This window comes from Zingiber officinale, chromosome 2B (genome assembly GCF_018446385.1).
Source record: "Zingiber officinale cultivar Zhangliang chromosome 2B, Zo_v1.1, whole genome shotgun sequence".
Classification (NCBI taxonomy): Eukaryota; Viridiplantae; Streptophyta; class Magnoliopsida; order Zingiberales; family Zingiberaceae; genus Zingiber; species Zingiber officinale.
Genome location: NC_055989.1, coordinates 150,333,200 through 150,353,864, shown reverse-complemented (window position 1 = coordinate 150,353,864; position 20,665 = coordinate 150,333,200). Strand labels below are relative to the sequence as shown.

Genomic DNA, 20,665 nt, shown 5'->3' with positions numbered 1-20,665 from the left:
AAAAATAAATTTATAAGGGTTTAAGTCCAAAATAATATTAAAATGAGGTCGTTCTTGTCTAATCGTCAAAAGAAACACGAGCGAGCCAGAACCATGATCCAGATCGAATCATGTGAATGGAACTTTGAATGAAGTAAGGAAGACCCTGAACAAATCAAGAGTGATTGATACTTGTGATTATTTATTTGAGAGGAAGATTGTTGGGAATACAATCAAAATCCCACTTTAAAAAAATATAAAAAAGATAATTAATTTATAAAATAAAAATATCTCCATTAGACCTTAGACCTTTTGGGTAGAACTCAAATAAATACACGAAGACTTAGGTCCAAAGTGAATAATATTATATTATTATGAAGATATCTGAAATCTTTTTGTCCTAAGATGATATAATGCCGCACCAAAACGGGTCACTATGTTTTGCAAATGAATTCACATGAACCCCAAACAAGTATATTTTGCAATGCACAAAATAGATGGACAAAGGATCAGACAATTATATTGATTTGAGTATTGAACCACAGATTCCACAGCCATTTGTACAACATTAACCAGATTTTGAAGTTTCAACAGATCATTCCACAAGAACTACAAACTTCATACAGGATTAACATAAGAATCCTGGCCTAGTTCAGACTATGAACATCGAGCAACATTGTCACCTATACCAACGGACGCTCCAGAGAGGTGCTCAGTGAACAAAGAACAATATGTCCTGTCAAAAGAAACCATATATCACAGTGAAGATGATTCCATGTATTCATAATCTCAATCATGAAACATGATACACCAAGGAGAGAACCATTTGTGAATTATATAGATACAAAAAATGTTGGCATTAAAAAAATGGCAGGCACCAGAAACCATTGTGGAAATTTATACTTCAGTGAGTTGCTTCACTCATACAATCGTTTTGGAAATTAACTGTATGAGCATTAATCAAGGCATGTATCCCATGGGGTGTCTAGTTGATTAGAGAATGACAGATTTACTAGAATGAGGTAGGGACGTCTGAGATAAACATAATCATCTTTGCTACAATTAATCAAGACATGCATATTGTTTTCTCGACTTGAGAAAAAAAAAGTTATGGTCTGTAAATAATTATTTATAGCCTGTGAATAATTATTTTGGTTGATTTAAAAGGAAAAAAATGACTCATAACTAGCCATTGTACCCATGCGTTGCGTGTAATATAATGCATGAATACGTGTAAATTATATAAAATGAATATTGACGCAAGAGAAGGAACTCCGGATGCAACGTTTGAATTAGAGGTTTGTAGAGAAAGACATAACAAGAGGGGTTCGCCAACAAAGAGGAGCCACCTCTAGATTTAAAGGAAAATAATTTATTTATTCAAATCAAAACCAAACTCAATATTAACATGAACATCAACTACATTATTTTTACAAGAACCTTAACCTTTGTTTAAATAACCTAAAAAAATAAGAAAAAGTCACAACAGAAGAAGAGGAAGAAAAAACAAAAGAAAACTAACTTTAAAAAGAAAATTAATCAAAAAAAGAAAGAGAAAATCTATATAAATTTTTAGAAAAGAAAACCAATTCTAAAAATTCAAAACAAATAAAGGAAAAGTTAAAATACCAAATCTAGAGTTTTAATGACCTAGTTAGCCGATTCCATCTCGTTCGGACTCCGAATAAAGTGCAACCACGTCAAGAGGTCACGAACTCATCATCTTCCTTGTAAGTAGCTTCGATCATCCTTCTTCTAATCCAAAAGAGAAATTAGTAGTCTCATTTTCTTCTCGTAATAGCTAGAATAGGAACATAGCCGTGTTGGATGATATAAGATGATTGTGTTATTATCAAGTAATTAAACAATATTATTCAATGCTAGTATGATTTATTCTATAAAAATCATAATTTAAAAATAAAGTAGAAATTAAGTTATTAATCATACTTCAAGTTATATAACAAGAATGTCTTATATCACCCGAAGAACTAATAAGATACAGAGATGGATAAATGCAGTTGTAATTTTTCCCAAAGAATCAATGAGATACAATAGATTAATGCGGTTGTATCGATATGCAGAAGAGCCGAAATAGATGTATTGATGCGTGGTGATATAAAAAAGATAAGAAGGAGAAAGTTGTAGCAAAACTTGGAGAGAGAGGGGGAGGAGATAACGATGAAGAACTAATGAGGATTGAGACGACGAGAAAAGCGATGCAGATAGTAGAAATTAAGTTATGCGTAAGTGATTTGAGAAGGATAAGAAGTTGAAATTACTAATAACTCTTGAAATTATTTTCGGTGTGAAAAAAAAGGACATTAACATAACTTAATTTTAGACTTCACCAAAATCAATTGAGAGTTGGTTATTAAAAGGTCTGGATTCTTAATTAAATGGTAAGATTATATTAATGTAAAAAAGACAAATTCGAACAGGTGGTTATTTGTGTTAAAACTATAAGAAACATGACATGATTTCCCTCTAATTGAAGTTTACATCAAAGGTTAATTCTAATTGTATATTGTTTCAAAGCAATAACTGTTCTATTACAACACCGGACAAAATAACGATTATCCTACGAGCTAACAAGAAAGGAGATTTGAGGAAAGGGAAAGTGATGCAGGCCTGACCCATATTAAAGCCCAATATGAGCCTTCAAACTTCAAACGGTCATAACTTTTGAGTCGGAACTTAGAATCAGGCTACATATGCATAATTCGAAAGCCTACGTTTGTTATCGATGAAACTGTAACCGTCAAATTCCAACCCCAAATTCCACCGTTTAATCCCTTTCAGGGTCTTTTTGCTATTTTTGGTAATTTTCATATTTTGATTATTTAGGGTAATTTTAATATTCATGGTATTTATTAAAGAGGATTTGTCTTGATCCACATCCTGTTTAAGTTAAGATCGTTCAATTAATTACTTTCCTTTTCGAGTAAAAAATCTATTTCCTTTCTTTATAAGATTGGAATTAAGATATGTTAATTTATTTTCTTTTCGGATAAACGATCTATTTCCTATCTTTATAAGATTAGAATTAAGATCTGTTAATTTGTTTCCTTTTCGGGTAAACAATTTATTTTCTTTCTTTATAAGATTAGAATTAATATCTATTAATTGTAATTTCTATCCTTATCTAGGTCGTAGCTTGTGATCTATATAAGAGTCATATTTAGATGTTGAGAGATTAACGCTATAATTTTAATAAAAAGTTTTCTTTTTATAGGTTCCTCTTCTTGTTTGCTCAATTCCCTTCGTCTTGTCAGCCCGCAGGATAATTGTTATTCTGCTCGGCGTCAGTTAGTATCAGAGTACGTGAGGTCATCGTCAGATCCAATGGCAGGTCATCGTAGTTGTAGTCGCGATCGTAACAAGTAGGCTTCGGTGGAGGAAACTGAGCACTATGGTCGTAACGTCCACGACATAATAATGATTGAGGATTTACATAGGCAAGTTACATATTTAACCCAACGTATGACGGTGCGGGATCTTGAAGATCGTAAGATTTTTTATCATGGATCAGAGTCTTCCTTCGAGAACCCATATCACCGGCAGGACACACCTCAGGAATGTCGTGGGCGAGAAGAGTCTGCTAGAGACTTCGAATTTTAGGACATGCCCAAATTTTCTGTTTCGTTATGAGCAGAGGATTTCATTGACTAGATCAACGAAGTAGAGCGGATATTCGACTACAAGCAAGTTCCAAATCGGATGAAGGTAAAGTTAATACACATCAGACTCGAGGGTCGAGCATCAGCATGGTGGGAACAGATAGGAGTGGTGAGCATTCGGTTAGTTCGGTCCATAAATTAACCGAATTAACCGAAAACCGATTTAGTGTTGGCTAACCGAATCAAATCAAAGTTTTACTAAAACTGAATTAACCGAATTAATTATTTCAATTAACACCGAATTAACTAAATTTATTTAAAATAACAATAAAAAAAATTATATAAAATTAATATCAAATTAACCAAATTAACCGAATGCTCACCCCTAGATAGGGCGCTCTTCTACACCCGAACTCTGTTCCAACGACGTCACTCATTAAGACACGACGCGCGATCAGTCGACGAATATACAGAAGGGTTTTTCCAACTAGTGGCCCGAAACGACTTATTCGAAATCGAGTAGAGGTGGCACGTTACTTAGGGGGTCTACGCTTGGCTTTGCAAGATGCCTTCAGTCTTCATTCATTTTTGATGGTGTCAGAGGCCTTTCAGCGTGCACTGGCATCTGAAAAATAAGAAAATCGGAAACTAAAGAGAAGTGACCAGAATAGTCAGCCAGGTCGTCCTTAAAATTCTTGTCCACAGCAGCAGCCATCACAGTAGCCACCATAGCAATCGACATAGGTTTATGTTGGGGTTGCAAGGTTGTAAACATAGTCCCCATTGAAAACACATGAGAAAGATCATGGATTTATAAGAGAAAAGATATCTCCATTGGCATGAGGTCTTTTGGGGAGTGCCCAAGAGCAAAGCCATGAGGGTCTAGGCCCAAAGTGGACAATATCATGTTATTGTGGAGATATCTAAATTCTTTTCGATCCTACAATACTCTAAAGCCCCTATCAGATATTATCAATGTGGTGAACACGGGGATATGACGCACCAATATAGGAAAGCCCTCTTCTATTGATCCGAAGGGCAAAAACTTATTGATCGAGGAAGATATGATAGAAGATACAACAACAATTGACGATCCGATGTATAAAACATATGACGAAGTGATTTATGGTGATGGCCATGAGACCTTGGTCTTTCATAAGAGTCTACTGACTCCTAAGGGCGATTTGAGGGATGATTGGTTGAAAACTAATATTTTTCATACTACCTGCACAGCTGCACTATCGCGGATAAAATCTGTAAGATAATCATAAACAGGACAACTCTAAGAACGAAATATCTACGGAGACTGTCTAAAAATTACAACTGAAGACAAACCGTCATCCTAAACACTACAAGTTATCCTGGTTGAATAAAGAAAGTGAGGTAACAGTTGGTGCATGAAGTACTAGATGATCGAACCTAAATTTTGATTATGACAAAGAGTTTAAAGTTAAGATTTCTTGTTGTCTAACAAGTTAAACTAAGTGTGCAAAAAAGTCCTAAGTGATCTTAGACAAAGGAAAGTCATAGTTGAGACTAGACAAGTGGAAAGTCCTAGCTACGGTTAGACAATGAAGTCCTGGTCCGGAGGACTGGACAAAATCTTGACAAATCGAAGACATTGGGCGAAATTCTAGAGTCGAGGACGCTAGGTGAAAGTCCTGAAAGTCACGGACACTAGGCGAAAAACTAGACGGATCCGAATGTCCAGCATGAAGTCCTAATGTCTTAGACGTTGAGAAAAAATTCAGACGATCTAGAGGACCGGTCTGGCAAAATGTAATCTCTCCTGCGAGGAGTAAGTGAGGACACGTTCCCTAAAAAGGGAACAATAGGCGTTAGTCCAACCTAGAGTTTCAGTGAAACTCAAACTCAGAACCAGACAGTTCATAGACTTTCAAAACTTATTATGCTTTATATATTATTACCTACACTAACTTTATTTTGCAGGAAGAAGAGGTTGCAAAAAAGTTAATCTAAGCACCTAGAAGGTAGAGCTGTCAGACGGGCCAACCCGTGGCGAGGCTGGTCGGCCCATGGCGGGTCAACCATTTGGCAGGGCAGGTCAACCCGTCAACTTAGCGGGTTGGGAAATTTCCAACCCAACCCAATCCAAGGCGGATTACAGGTTTGCCGAGCCAACCCGCGGGCCCATCAAAATTCTTTAAAAATTTAAAAATATTTCATATCTTCAATGTTTTACTTCGAAAAGATTTCATCCATAAACATATATTTTAAATATAAATGGACACAAATGAGTACTTATGTTGGATGAAAAGTATTATTTTTATTTCAAAATTATTACAAAGAAAGATAATAAATTGTCATAAACTTAGCTTACATATGTTTCTCAACCCAAGGGTCAACCCAAGTCCGTCGCGGGCCGACCTGCGCGGGCCGACCTACGCGGGTCGCGGGCCGACCTAGGGGGGGTCGGCCCGGGACAGACTTGGGTTGATAAAATTCTAACCCACCCTCTTAAATATTTTGGCAGGGCAGGCCAACCCGACCGACCCAACCTAAATTGGCAGCTCTAAGGAAAGGATCCGAGCGCTTGGAGTCTGGGGGCCGAAGCTGCTATGGGCACCCTGGCAAGTTGCTCCAGGCGCCCGGACGACCAAAATCTTATCGACACGCTGAGCTGGAGCACGACGACTGGCTGACCCATGTCAGCGGTCCAAGCGCCCAGACGTGGATAAATTTCGAGAATGAAGTTTCAACGAGAGCTCGTCATGTCAGCAAAATGCAGCTGCCCAAGAGGAGATCTAGGCGCTCGAACGAGGCTATAAAAGGAGGCTTTGATCAACAACTTCTACAGATCAATTGAAACAACTTCTGCTATTGCGCGCTACTCTGAAAAAGTCTTTACGACGCATAAAAGCTGCTCCGACGACAACTACACTAAAGATTTCTTTCTCCAAAGTCGTCATATTTTTTATTAATCAAATTACTTGTAATAATTTGACATTTTACATGTATTCTTCAATTGATTAGTGATTGCCCAATAAAAGCATTCGCACGTGCGGGCCTTGGAGTAGGAGTCGTCACAGTCTCCGAACCAAGTAAATATTGGCTTGTTAGCATTGCTTTACTTTCCATCTCCTTATATTTCGTTGTGTTTTACTCAATCATGTTTTAAACGAATGTGAAAACCATGAGCGCTATTTACCTCCCCCTCTAATGCTTTAGATCCTACAAATAATAGTAGACCGGCGATGCCTCGTTTCCTTTTCAATTGGTAAATATCTTGATAGTGCTTGGTGTGATGTGGTGGTTATGGATGCATGTCATATATTGTTGGGGCAATCGTCATAGTATGATAGCAGTGCTATTCATAATAGGTGGAAGAATACCTATACACTTAATGTCAAGGGAAACAAAATTGTGTTGGCACGACGAGAAGGAACTACTCCAATTCCAATAGCTAAAAATACTAATTTGCTTTATGTATCCAAGATTTTAGATGGAGTTGAGCATGGAGTTATATATGCTTTGCTACTATGCCAAAGCATTGCTCTTACCATGGACACTGAGTTATCTGCCGAAGTACAGCAGCTGTTAGTCGATTTTGATGAGCTGATGCCAGAGGATCTTCCTTCTGGACTACCGCCTATGCGAGATATCCAACATTAAATTGACCTTGTTCCAGGGTCGAGTTTGTCAAATCAGCCAACTTATCACCTTAGCCCTAAGGAAGCCGAATAATTGCAGCATTAGGTGGTGGAGTTGTTGAAAAGAGGACACATCCGAGAAAGCATGAACTCTTGTGCAATTCCTACAAATTATAGTGAAGTACATGTTTCCAATTCTCCGCTTAGACAACATGTTGGATCAACTATCTAGTTCTAAGGTTTTCTTAAAAATTAATCTTAAAAGCATATATCACCAAATCAGAATAAGACCCGAGGATGAATAGAAGACATTCAAGACACAACATGGATTATATGAGTAGATGCTGATGTTTTTTGGATTGTCGAATGCGCCCATAACCTTTATGAGGCTTATGCATTATTAGATCTTACACCCCTTTATGAGAAAGTTTGTGGTGGTATACTTTGACGACATCCTCGTTTACAATCCGATATAGGCATCACACTTCGATCATCTCCATGTTGTCTTCGAAAAGTTAAAAATGGAGTGTTTATTTGTAAATAAGAAGTGTTCTTTCTTTACTACATTAGTAACTTTTCTCGGTCTTATTGTGTCTACTAACGGTGTACATGCAGATCAAACAAAGATAGATGCAATCTTGGAGAACCTTGCACGATGTCAGAAGCTTCCATGACTTAGCTTCTTTCTACCACAAGTTCATTAGAAATTTCAGCACTCCAATTGCTCCTATCACTGAGTATCTCAAGGGAAGAGATTTTAAGTGGTCTGAAAAAGCAGAAGCAAACTTTCAACGGGTCAAACAGAGGATAACCGAAGTACTGATTCTTCCTGATTTTGATAGATTATTCGAGGTCAACTGTGATGCATCCAGCATAGGTATCGGGGTGTTTTGAGTTAATCTAGGCGACCAGTTGCTATAGATTATTCGAGGTCAACTGTGATGCATCCAGCATAGGTATCGGGATGTTTTGAGTCAATCTAGGCGACCGGTTGCTTTCTTAAGCGAGAAGCTCTCCCGATCCAAGAAATATTATTCTACCTACGACTTGAAGTTCTATGTCATTATGCAGTCCTTGAAGTATTGACGACACTATCTAGTACAAAAGGAATTCATCCTGTTTATTGATCATGAAGCATTAAAGTATATCATGATCAACACAAGCTGAGTAGACTGCATGCCAAGTGGATGACTTACTTACAAGAGTTCACCTTTACGCTAAGGCACCAAGCTAGAAGTTTGAACCATGTGCAGATGCTCTGCGTCGGCGTTCTTCATTACTCACCACCATGAGTACCAACATTACAGGTTTTGAGGTCTTTTCAAATATGTATACAGCTGACCTATCATTTGGAAGGATATTTCAGGAGGTACATGATAGTCACCAACATGATTTTATTTCACATAATAGTTATCTATTTCGAGGATTGCAGTTGCATTCCAGACTGCTCAAGATAGCAGATTATGAGTGAGCTTCATAATAAGGGTCACTTCGGACATGATAAGACGTTGACCGTCATCTCTGTCAATTTCTATTGACCTTAGTTGACCAGTGATATGACTCACTTTGTTAATCTATGTTCTATATGCTAGCAGTCTAAGGGGGTTCTAACAAATGCAAGCTTGTGCACTCCCCTACCTATTCCTGAAGCTCCTTGGCAGGATGTCAGCATGGATTTCATATTGGGATTACCCCGCACCCAACGAACGTCAGACTCAGTTCTTGTTGTTGATAGATTCTAAAAGATGGCGCATTTTGTAGCTTGCAGGAAGACTATGGATGTTGCTCGAATTACCCATCAAACTCAAGGAGATCGTGTATTTACATGGTGCTCCTTGGTCCATGATTTCAGATCGAGATACTAAAATTATCAATCACTGTAGTTGAACTTTAGCAGGCTTAGATGGACAAACCAAGGTGTTGAATCGGAGTTTGGTTAATCTTCTGAGATGCTTCGCAGGAACTAAACCAAAGCAGTGGGATTTGGGGTTACCTCAAGCAGAGTTTGTCTACAATAGATCGAGAAACAAGACAATGAGATTAAGTCCTTTTGAGATTGTCTATAGCTAGAATTCATCAAGAGTTCTAGACTTAGCCCGTGTTCCATGTGTAGGGCAAATTAATCCTAAAGCAGATGAGATGGTAGAACATCTTCAAGATATTCATGAGCAGGTGAAACTGGCAATTATAGAAAGTAATACCAAGTATAAGGCTCGGGTCAATAGTCATCATCGACAAGTGCTTTTTGAAATTGGAGATTTTATCTGGGTTGTATTGACTCATGAAGCACCTAACTCCTTATTCGATGGATGCTAATGAAGCTAATTTGAACTCGAGGGCGAGTTCTTTTCAACCGAGGGAGACTGATGCAAGCTTAACCCATGTTGAAGCCCAATATAAGCCTTCAAACTCTCATCATGCGTGCAAAATTTGAAAGCCTACATTGTTACCGGTGAAACTATAACCGCCAAATTCCACCTTTTTGCTATTTTTGATCATTTTTATTTCTTGGATATTTAAGATAATTTTTATATTCCTAGTATTTATTAAAGAGGATTTGTCTTAATTTGCATCCTAATTGAAGATCATTCGGTTAATTACTTTCTTTTTCGGATAAAAAGTCTATTTCCTTTCTTTACAAGATTGGAATTAAGATTTGTTAATTTGTTAATTATAATTTTTTTTCTTTCGGGTAAACGACCTATTTCCTTTCTTTACAACATTGAAATTAAGATCTGTTAATTGTAATTTCTATCCTTATCTTGGTCATAGTTTATAGCCTACATAAGAGTCATATTTAGATTGTGAGGAATTAACCCTCTAATTTTAGTAAAAAAAAATTCTTTTTGAAGGTTCCTCTTTTTATCTTCTCCTCAACTCCCCTCATCTCGTCAATCCGCAAGATAATAGGTTATAGTTTGTAGCCTATATAAGAGACATGTTTAGATGTTGAGAAATTAACCCTATAATTTTAATAAAAAGTTTCTTTTTTGGATGTTCCTCTTCTTCTCCTCAATTCCCCTCGTCTCGTCAATCCGCAAGATAATAGCTATCCTACCCGACATCAACAAGAAGAAAAAACCACCGTCCTCCATATTTTTTCAAAAAAAAATAATTTTTATTTAATAACCAAGGATTAATTCCTCACATAGCTAAACATATGTTTATATAGACTTTGCACCCTAATACACAAAGAAAAGAAATAAATTCTAACATATAGATCTCAATAGAAAGAAAAGAAATTTTAAAAGAAAGAAAGAAAAATTATTAACACTTATAATCCTAAAATTTCTAAACAGACTCAAAATCCAAAAAAATATATATAAATTATCAAAATACTTAAAATACCAAAAATACCTTAAATATAAAAAAAAAAAAAAATTATCAAAAATAATAAAAAAATTTCAGATCCTCTTGCATTAGTCACCTTGGGTTGAAAGAACTCATCTTCGAATTTAAAATAGTTTCAGGTAGTAGCCCAGGCGGACGATCATTTGGTACTAAATCAGTAAAATCTACTAACAACTGCTAAACTTTAAGAATTTTCGTTGATCCACCAACGAGCATGATATTATGGACGTTGCTCTTGTCAAAGTTATCACCACCAAGATGTGTCCCCCCAATGTTGAGAGCACCTCAAAAACAATGGCATCAAGTTTACTTGGAGATGATATTTCCTTCTTGGTATTGAATTTACCATCTTTCTTTCCACTTCTGCAATTCTCTATTGCTTCTATGTCTTGAGTTTGTTTAAAACTTTCCAAATTTATTTCTATCGCCACACCTAAACCATCAAATTTAAGGATAGCAAATATGTCCTTTTTCTTCTTGACTCCTTGATTTATGAGCATTTCTTCTTTTTCATCATTTCGAACTAAATTTAAACATGGAAGCTCTTTCCCTTTAACTTTTCCATCAACTATGCCTCCATCGAGGGAATTCTGCGTGTTCAAAATCTACAACAAGCTATCACCAACTTTATCGAGAACTTCATCCATTTCATCATCGTCATAAACTGGATCACCCAATATTTTGATCTTGCCATCGTCATCTCTCTCATCATTTTTCAAATTCAACAAGGTCATCTTAGACATTGAAACTATCGCCAAAACCTAATCGTCTTTAGAACAAAGTTTAAGTATACCCAAAATGAAGAAAGTGATCTTTTATCTTTTTTTCATCTTCTTCCAATCCTTGATATTGGTTTTGCCATGTCTGTTTCGTGAACTCCACAAGTGCTCCCACCACGCCAATACTTGACCCTTGAGTTTGATAACAATCAATTTTACTTTCACCTGATCGAGAGCTTCCTCTTAATAAAAAATCTTCTCCACTTCGTTAAGCCAATTAACGATGCCTTCTACATGTGACATACCAGAAAATTCAAGTAGATCAACTCAAAATCCGAGGTCTCCATGTCGATCCTATCGATCACATACCCTATGATCTTTAAGATTTCACGTCATCGTTATTATATGTCGGTTAAATTTGCGACTTCCCTCTATAAGACCACGGTGTGAGGATTCCTCAACCGGAATCTGCTTGTTGTTGAAATCGTGACTACGGCCCTGACGACCTTCCATTGGATTTGATGCTTGACTTCCTCAATTGGAACATGCTAACTCTGATATCAACTGATGCCAAGCCGGATAGCGATTATCCTGTGAACTAACGAGAAGGGAGATTTGAGAAGGCGAGAAGAAAGAAAAAACCACCATCCTCCATATTTTTCAAAAAAAAAAGAAAATTTTATTTAATAACTGTGGATTAATTCCTTATACAGCTAAACATATGTTTATATATACTTCACAACCTAATATACAAAGGAATGAAATCTTATTCTTATGTTGTAAAGAAAGAAAAGAAAAATTATTAACAGACTTATAATTCTAAAATTTCTAAATAGACTCAAAATTAAAAAATAATATAAAAAATAAAAATTACCAAAAAGAACTTAAATACCAAAAGAATAGAAATTACCAAAAATAATAATAAAAATTTTCGGATCCTCCCGCATCATATTCTCTATGAATCATCATATAATAAAAATTTCAACATTTGATTACAAGAATGAACTCGAAATAAAAATTCCAATGGAAATTTATTCTTCCATTGTCATCATTCTTATAGCTACTCTTTACTCTATTCCAAGAAAAACCAAGCTCAATTCCTACGCTATTTCAATCTGGAAATAACACCCATTTATACTATTATTCAAATATCAATAAATACTGTTTTGAATGGACCATGTGCATCAGGGGCTTAAGCAAGCAAGGAACAGGTCGAGCAGGTTCTCTTACTTGATGTGATATTTCATCAATTGTGGAGGATTATTCCTTGTCTATTTCTTATTGCATTCTTGGCAACCAAAACAGTTATGAAATGAAACCGTTTATTTCACTCCATGAATTAAACTCAAGAACACATTCTTGCTCATTTCCACTCAATTTCATTCCCTAAGAATAAAAATTCTGTTCCTAACAATTCCATTCCCTAGAAATAACTATTATATTCCTCATCAATTCCATTCCACGAACCAAACAAAGCATTAAGTCTCCTTTTTTTTTCTGTATTAGATGTCTTCATCAGTCATATTGAGGATGATCTATGGTATCTGTGACACATACATAATTTCCTATAATGAAGGGTTAGCTCTGTCTAAATCTTTTAATATCAATATTAGATGTATTCACCAATTGTGGAGAAAAAGTAAAAAAAATAACTATGATCTTCATTGAGCCAAAAAAGGAAGCCAACTACAATTCTCAAATGGTTTTATCCGGAGATGGCAGATCTTGCATGTGATGCAATCTGGTGGTAGCCTCAGGGATCAGAAACTATTACAACTTGGAGAAGATGTTGTTGAAGGAAAGATCACGATCTCACAGGGAAGCTACATAGTACTTCAATTCTTACCTGTTATTAACACGATAGCGAAGTAACTAGCAAAAAAAAAACTAATTTCGATTTTTTTTTTCATTGCAGAGTTTCACAATTGTATCTCCACATTAGCAAATTTAGAATTACCATATCCTAGGTTAACGATGAACAGCATGCACAATTCAGTATCGATAGCTACATCCAGGACATATCTTTCTCCCAACCTTTAGGTAATAGTCGATATCAATACATTAATTTTTGTTCTATCTCTTCCATTAAAAAAATGAAACCAAACGAATTCCATTTTAATTTAAATTATAGTTTTTCTTTATCCTAAACAATTACTTATCCTAGAACTTATTCACTACAAATACAACTACAAATAACAATTAAATTATAAAATAACATCAAATAAATCCAACAATTAAAATGTAAATTAACTCTATGCTTTCCTAATAATTCAATTTTTCTTATCACAATTGATCAGGGTTTGACATCTCGTGCCGAGCAAGCCGAAACATTTGGTTCCATCCGTCAACCGACACTGGCACGAACCCGGCACCAATCCTGCTGCAGCCGCGGAGGCGTCGCTACGCTCGTGGCCATGCAGGAAGGGCATCGCAACGCCCGCGACCGCGCAAGAGGGGAATCACGACGCCCGCAGCCGAGCAGGAAGGGCGTTGCAACGCGAGCGGCTGCACAAGAACAGTCGTAGAACCCTCGCGGCAGTGCCGAAGGGCCCCCACGACCCTTGCGGCCAAGCCGGAGGGGCAGCACTTAAGGGGTCGGCCGGAGGGGCAACACTGAAGGGGTCGGCCGGAGGGGTCGCGCCGCTCCCGCAATCGCGACTGCATCTGGAGTCGCGCTGGTTTTTTTAATTAAATGTTTTTTTAAAATTAAAATAATTCCCAGGGTAGATGCGGATAATTCAAAGAATCTTAATTAAATCTTCATAAAATTATCTAATTAATTACATATTTTATTTATTTTAATTTTAAAAATATATAATAGATATTTTATTTATTTATTAGTTATGTTATTATTATTTTTTAATGATCTAATTATCTCTAATTTAAATAAATAAGAAAAAAATTAAAAATCTAATTAAATTATTCTATTAAATATATATAAAAAATAATTTAAAACTCTAAATATTTCTAATAAAATATTATATATTCCTAAAACCCTCCGTAGATATCACACAGTAGGGACCAGGACTTTTTTAGTCTTTTTGATTTAGTTAATTTTTTTTTTTTTAAATATCTATTTTTTTATAAATAAACTACTATTAATAATAATTATAAAATATTAAAAATTATTTAAAAATTTTTAAATAATTTTAATATATATTTTACAAAATAATTTTAAAAAATTAAAATAATTTTAAAATTAAACATAAATTTAAAATAATCTAAAAAATTAAAAAAATATATATAATTCTTAAACATTTCAAATAAAATTTTAAAATAAAAAATTTATAAATACATTAAAAATTAATTTAAAATTTTCAAATAATTTTATAATTATTTTTATAATTTTAAATTTAGTTTTGAATTTTAAGAATTACTCAATTTTTAAAATATTTTTTATAAAAAGTTTAATAGGCATTATCTTATGAGAAAATATTAAAATATAAATTCAACATCTCAAAATATTGTACATTTATATTTATATTTTAAAAATAGCGAAATTATATCAACATGACACGATAGGATACTGAAACCGTATCATTCCGATCGGGGATCGAAACTTTGGCACGGGTCGAGATTTTAAACCTCGCAATTGATAACATGATCAATTTTATAGTTCATAATAATATAATTAATTAATTGATTCATTGATTTTTAAAAGAATGATAAAAAATAACAAGATATAGAAAATATACATATATAAATAAATAATGTTGTATACATTGAAGTCTGCCAATCTCAAAGGATAGACATAACATGCTTGTAGGTAAAATTAAATTGTAAGGACTAAGAAAAACATTTATAAGTAATTATATTTGTTATCAAGATTAGCAAGGAGAAGTGATTGAATAGCATACCAGAATAAGGAAAAGCAAATTAATTTGAAACCCGGTGAAGGGGTGACCATCTGCTACTCTCTTTTATCCTCCTCACGGTCAACTGCCAACCCAAATACATGATCAATGTTCTTCCTTTCCTTTCTCTCCAGTTTGGTCACAGTATCGCCAATCCCTCTTGCGCCACTTCCAGAAAGAGGACCATCATCTTCAAAGTCATCATTTGTATCCTCCGAATATGCATATCTGCAAGTAACATAACTAAGTAAACATCTAGCAAAGTCTACAGCCTGTTTATTCCTTTGATCGAATAAAGTTATTATCATAAACGGAAGATTTTCCTGAAAAACAGTGACAATGCTAATGAAACCAACCTCCGTGCAGGATGGAAGAACACTATCATTAAAGAAAACATGATTTGCAGATAAGAGCAATGGATGTTTGATGTTTCTCAATCAAACAGGTCCACTACCACACATTTCTATTAAAAGAGGAATAAACATTCTGTAAGCAGACTTTAATAAGCCAAAGGCCCACACCGATCTAGATATATGATAGGAGTCAATGCAGCAATTTCACGTGTATTCTATCATAGTATTATTCTGCAAAGAAATTCAACAAACACCACAAATACCACCATAAAATTCAGTATCAGAACAAGTACTCTCAATTTCTCAACTCTGAGGTTAAGAAACGTGCAAATTGAAAGAAAGAAAATCTTCATTATAAGTTGATATACAATCAATCCTGAAACCAGAGGAAACAAGAGCAGAATACAAAAAAAACTAAATGTGAAGGTATACTCATTAGCAAAATATATTTTTTTCATTTAAATTGGATTTTCAAAGTAGTCACATCCATAAAAAAGGAAATGGAATTAGAAAGAGAGAAGAAACATGATATTCGAGGTATGATAAAATGCACCTAGGCTTCTTTTCCAATCAAGACTAACTTATTCAGCATAATTTTATATAACATAAAAGTAAAACCATCAATAACAAATCAGTGAAAAAGAAAAAAGCATCAAGAACCTGTTGTGTGACAAAAGTACAGAACCAACCAAGATAGTACCTTGTCGGATTTTGAGATGGAGCCCACAGGATGCAGATAACTATGAGCAGTAAATAAGAGAGGACACTCCAAAATGCAGAGATAATCCAAGCCCTTTGCCAAAGTTCACTCAATGGATCGGTTGCATTGAAATAAAGCTGTATTCAAATTAGGTTCTATATCTCAAATTAACTAGAAAATTACAAAAGGAATGGATTGCTTTTACAGAGAATAAGAACAGGTGCAGACAATCAGCAAATTGCAACTCAAAACGACATGCAACAAATTAAGGAAGTCATTTTCCTATTGCATGTAGAGGACAATACTACAAAGGGAAGCACAGTTCCTTAATTCACAAAAAAGGATTTATTTAAAGTTAGGTTTTGGCTTGAATCTAACTTCCTTTTTCAATTATTAATGTTGTCGAATCAGAGAGGGGAGTTAGATATGTGAAAAGGAACCTTATCTGATGAAGCATAACATGGATGGGTGAGATGGTTATTCAGTGGGAAAGAAAGCAAAGAAATGAAAGACGCAAAGCCATGAAAGATAAAATAAATGCAATCCTTGGGTTTCTATAAACTGACAGAGAACTATTCAATCTGTCTCAAGACTATTATCTCTCAATAACATTATCAGTTTTGTGATGTGGTTCACTCATGATAAGCTGGGCCCTTTCAAGCATTTTTGTATGCATATATCTAAGTCAAGGAAAAATCCTCAGCCAAGAAGAACACAATGGAAGAAAGGGAAATAAGGTTCAAACTTAGTTCAGCTTTGAAACAAATCATTGCCTTAAGATCTTTTGCATTCAATAATATTGTTGATATCTGAAAAACAATCTTGAATTACTTATAATATTTTACTCATTTTCTATTGGATGAAAAAACATACCTCATATCCAATCCAGACAACTGATAAAAGAACAGTAAGAGCAAGACTATTAGTAAACCTGCGATATAGTTCCAGCTTTGCTGTGTTTCTCCTGAGCTGAAGCAACATACCAGTACCAAAATAAGCTCAACAGTTACAGGTAATAGCTAAAACACTAAATCAATGCTGTAGCATAATATGCATGTTCTTTCAATTTGGATATCCAATGAGACTGTTAGTTAGATTGAATGCTAGAACAAAAGCAAATACCATTTGACCTGGTTAAGTAGTTTCGCAAGAATCCATCATGTCTTAGTTCTTTTTAGTGTAAGAGTGTGATTTTAGAATTTGCATTGCAAATGAATACTGGCATTTGTGTCATAGGTTGCTCGTGTGACAAATGATTACCAAACACTTGAGGTGGTGTGGTGACCCTCATCATTTGACATTTGCCTATAAGTTCAATATAAAATATAATAAAACTGTGAAAATAAAGCATAAAGAGCAAACAGATCTTAAGAACGTCTCATAGTCCTGACCCATCAACAACCATGTAATGATATTTTTGTGATTCAGCTTCTATCTAAATGCCAAATTTATAGAGCAAAGGCAGTTAAAACTTTATAACATTTGAAATTTCATTTGTTATTTGCACCTTCTTCCTCTCGACTTTATTTATTACCAAACTTGAGGATTTTCTCCCAGTGATTATGTGAGAAACCGCAGTTTAATTTGTTACAAATGCAGATTTTCCAGTTAATTAAACTCTGCACCAAAGTTTTTAGCACATTAATCAATTCTAAATCTACACTAAGCACCTGAGATTCTAGTATATTAATCAAGTCTACCTTCCAAAACTAAAACAGCTAGTTCCAGATCTTGTGCACCATCCAAATTTTCCACTTGGTTTCTTCACTAAACCTTCAACCAAAGAATCCAATGGAAATATAGAACACCACTTCTATGATAAACAAGTCAAATGCGAAGATAATCCTACAGGTTGGTATATAACTGGTATGGGCAATAATACACCAACAAAGATAATTACTAGCATTTTCAAAAAAAAAAAAACAAAAGGAATACATCCTAGCATGCATAACATGATGTACTGGTCCTGCCAACTGCCAATGCTGTACTGGCATACAATATGCAACAAAAAAACAATCCTTGTCAAAGGTTACACAGATTCTTTCATAGGTTGCACATTTGTCTTCCACCAAGATGCAGAAGATGTAGAAGTCATGACAAAGACATGCAAAAGGAAACAATCAAGTCAAACAAGGATGTGGCATGATGACCACATATAGTTTACCTGAAGCTTTTCTAGAGTTTTTGATAAGGATGAAAATATCCAGACAATGAAGGTAGCATCTAAAAGAGCAACAGGTAGCACCAGAAACAGTCTTGCTTTTCCAGCAAAGTCGTTGATGTTTCCCAAATGCTCAACGAGTTCCAGGGCTTCTGAGGCAATGAAATATACAATCCCGAGAAGAGCAACTTTTGTTGTTATGCCACCCAATGTTGGCCGGACAACACCATATCCCATTGAAACAACAAGAAGGAGAAGTCGAGAAACAGTCTTTTTGATGGCTGTGAAAGTGACTGCCCAAATGGTTATACCCAAGGGTCTAGTTCCGGTAGAATTCAAGTTTCCATACTCATAATACCAAAAAGCCATTTCACACATGCCTAAAGCAATAACAGCTGTGATATGATAGTGAAGTTGCAGAGAATGCTTCCAGTGCCGCACAAATTGGAGAAACCAAAAGAGACCGAGCAAAAGATATGCCAATGACATGAATCCATAGAATGTCATTAAAGGTGCCATTTTCCCAGGAAGATAACCATGTGGATTCCTCCAAACAGTTCTACCGTTAATTACAGTACCCTGAAGTTGCGGATCACAAAACATGAAATAAAGATAGTACATTCCAGTTTTTTTAATTGGAATAGCTTCAGTCGACATGGATGCCTCTTCAAGATCGCCTTCAAAAAAGGTCTGTATGCGTATTGGTTTAACTGAGTTATCCTCACTTGGGCGAATGATAACTTCTCCTACTTTGCAATGATTCTGATCGTGCAACTCACGTGTGCAACATATATCATCAGTGTTTAAGTATCGGCCACCAATCTTATCCCTCTGTTGAATTTCAACTATTATAGCTTCAACTAATCCAGTATTTTGTTGCATATTACCATGCTTGGATGCCGACTCCTTTGTCCGTTTGAATGTGATAGGATCAAACCTGGAGAAGAATATACCAACACTTGATGTAGTGATTTGTGTTTGGGGGAAACAACAGTCATTTAGCCAAAAAGATTTTCATAAATCTCTGAAGAATTCATAGATCTAATGTTCCTAGCTGTACAACTTCAAAATATTGCTCTCCTTTCTTGTTTGTGTATACTTTGTCTTATCTTTGAAATGCTCCAGGTCATTTCAATGTAGATGTTTCAAAAATGCATATGGTATTGTACAAAAAAAACAAAACATAAAAAGCCCGAATAAGCCAAACGAGAAGATCAAGCTTCAAGCTACATAAAAAAGATTGCCATTCACAACTTGTCAGAAAGTCAAACATTTCATAAAACAAAGAAAAGAGTTATTTTAAATAAAAAATAAATAAATGTGTATTCTTGTTCTTCAATGCTATACATTCTTGCAGAGCACACATAACACTTTCAAGTGAAAACATAGCCTTTTTTCCCTGCACTGTGCACACTTGTTTCTCTCAAGCAGATAAGTGAAACCATGAAACTAATAATCTCAAAAGTCACTGAAGCTCACAAAGTGATTATCCTAGTTCCTCAGAAACTAGTGTGCGCCTATATCTGTAACAAACGGATCTAATGCACTGTTGATCCTCGTAATAAGAAAGATAAAAAAAAGGGCAAAACACTAGTGCTCTAAGTTTAAACAACAAACCAACCATTTGTTTTAATGCAAACGATCGAAATTAAGAACGAGAGAACAACCAAAGTTAATCGAGAAGAGTGCAGACGGCAAAACCGCACACTACTCAGATCAAAGGCCTGAAGGAGAATATCGGAGGAGGTAGAGGAGGGGGAGCTCACTGGATGGAGGAATTGCCTTCGTACGCCGGCGCGGTGAGGTTGAGCACCGCGGAGGCGTAGAGGCCCTCGCTGCCGCCATGGAAGAAGAAGGAGTTGGACCGAGGCGTGAAAGCGCCGTTGTGGTACTCGTGGATCGAAGCTACGGAGCGATCGCAGAGGAAGAGAATCCCATGAAGAAGCCCCAGAAGAAGCGCATGGCCGGTACGCGTAAGCATTGCCTTCGCCTCCTCCTCCGCCTTCGAGGGTATCGATCCGATGGGAAAAAAAGGCTGGCGAGCAGTAGGAATTTTAAAAAGAAGGTTAAGGTGTGCAAAAGGCCCTGGCCCATCACCTTACGGGCTGCCCGTCCTGTCCCATCACCTTACGGGCTGCCCGTCCTGTCCCATCACCTTACGGGCTGCCCGTCCTGTCCCATTTTATTAGATCGGTTCTAATAATAATAATAATAATAATAATAATATAATAATAATAATAATATTCTTTATTATTATAAATTTCGTATTAAAGTCTAAAGGTGTCAATTTTAAATCAAGAAACTTTGTATGGCAGAGCTC

At 35.6% G+C, this 20,665-nt stretch overlaps 1 protein-coding gene across 1 annotated transcript; it reads right to left on the bottom strand.

Annotated features, from left to right (window-relative positions):
• Positions 1 to 477: 477 nt before the first annotated feature.
• On the bottom strand, positions 478 to 20,386 carry LOC122047827 (transmembrane protein 87B-like). Its single transcript, XM_042609329.1, has 6 exons — positions 20,112 to 20,386; positions 18,349 to 19,282; positions 17,058 to 17,153; positions 16,185 to 16,321; positions 15,135 to 15,359; positions 478 to 715 (listed from the first exon to the last, which is right to left on the bottom strand). Exons 1-5 carry the CDS (start codon positions 20,324 to 20,326, stop codon positions 15,188 to 15,190), a joined length of 1,554 nt encoding a protein of 517 aa, XP_042465263.1. The 5' UTR covers positions 20,327 to 20,386; the 3' UTR covers positions 478 to 715; positions 15,135 to 15,187.
• Between the last annotated feature and the right edge of the window lie 279 nt (positions 20,387 to 20,665).

What these genes read in the sequence shown, in the direction of transcription:
- LOC122047827 (XM_042609329.1), bottom strand. Translation starts at nt 20,326, where the DNA reads ATGCTTACGCGTACCGGCCATGCGCTTCTTCTGGGGCTTCTTCATGGG. An exon ending in TTGTCTGGATTGGATATGAG is followed by an intron (nt 16,322 to 17,057) that starts GTATGTTTTTTC and finishes ATTTGAATACAG; the next exon opens with CTTTATTTCAATGCAACCGA. An exon ending in CCATCTCAAAATCCGACAAG is followed by an intron (nt 15,360 to 16,184) that starts GTACTATCTTGG and finishes TGTTACTTGCAG; the next exon opens with ATATGCATATTCGGAGGATA.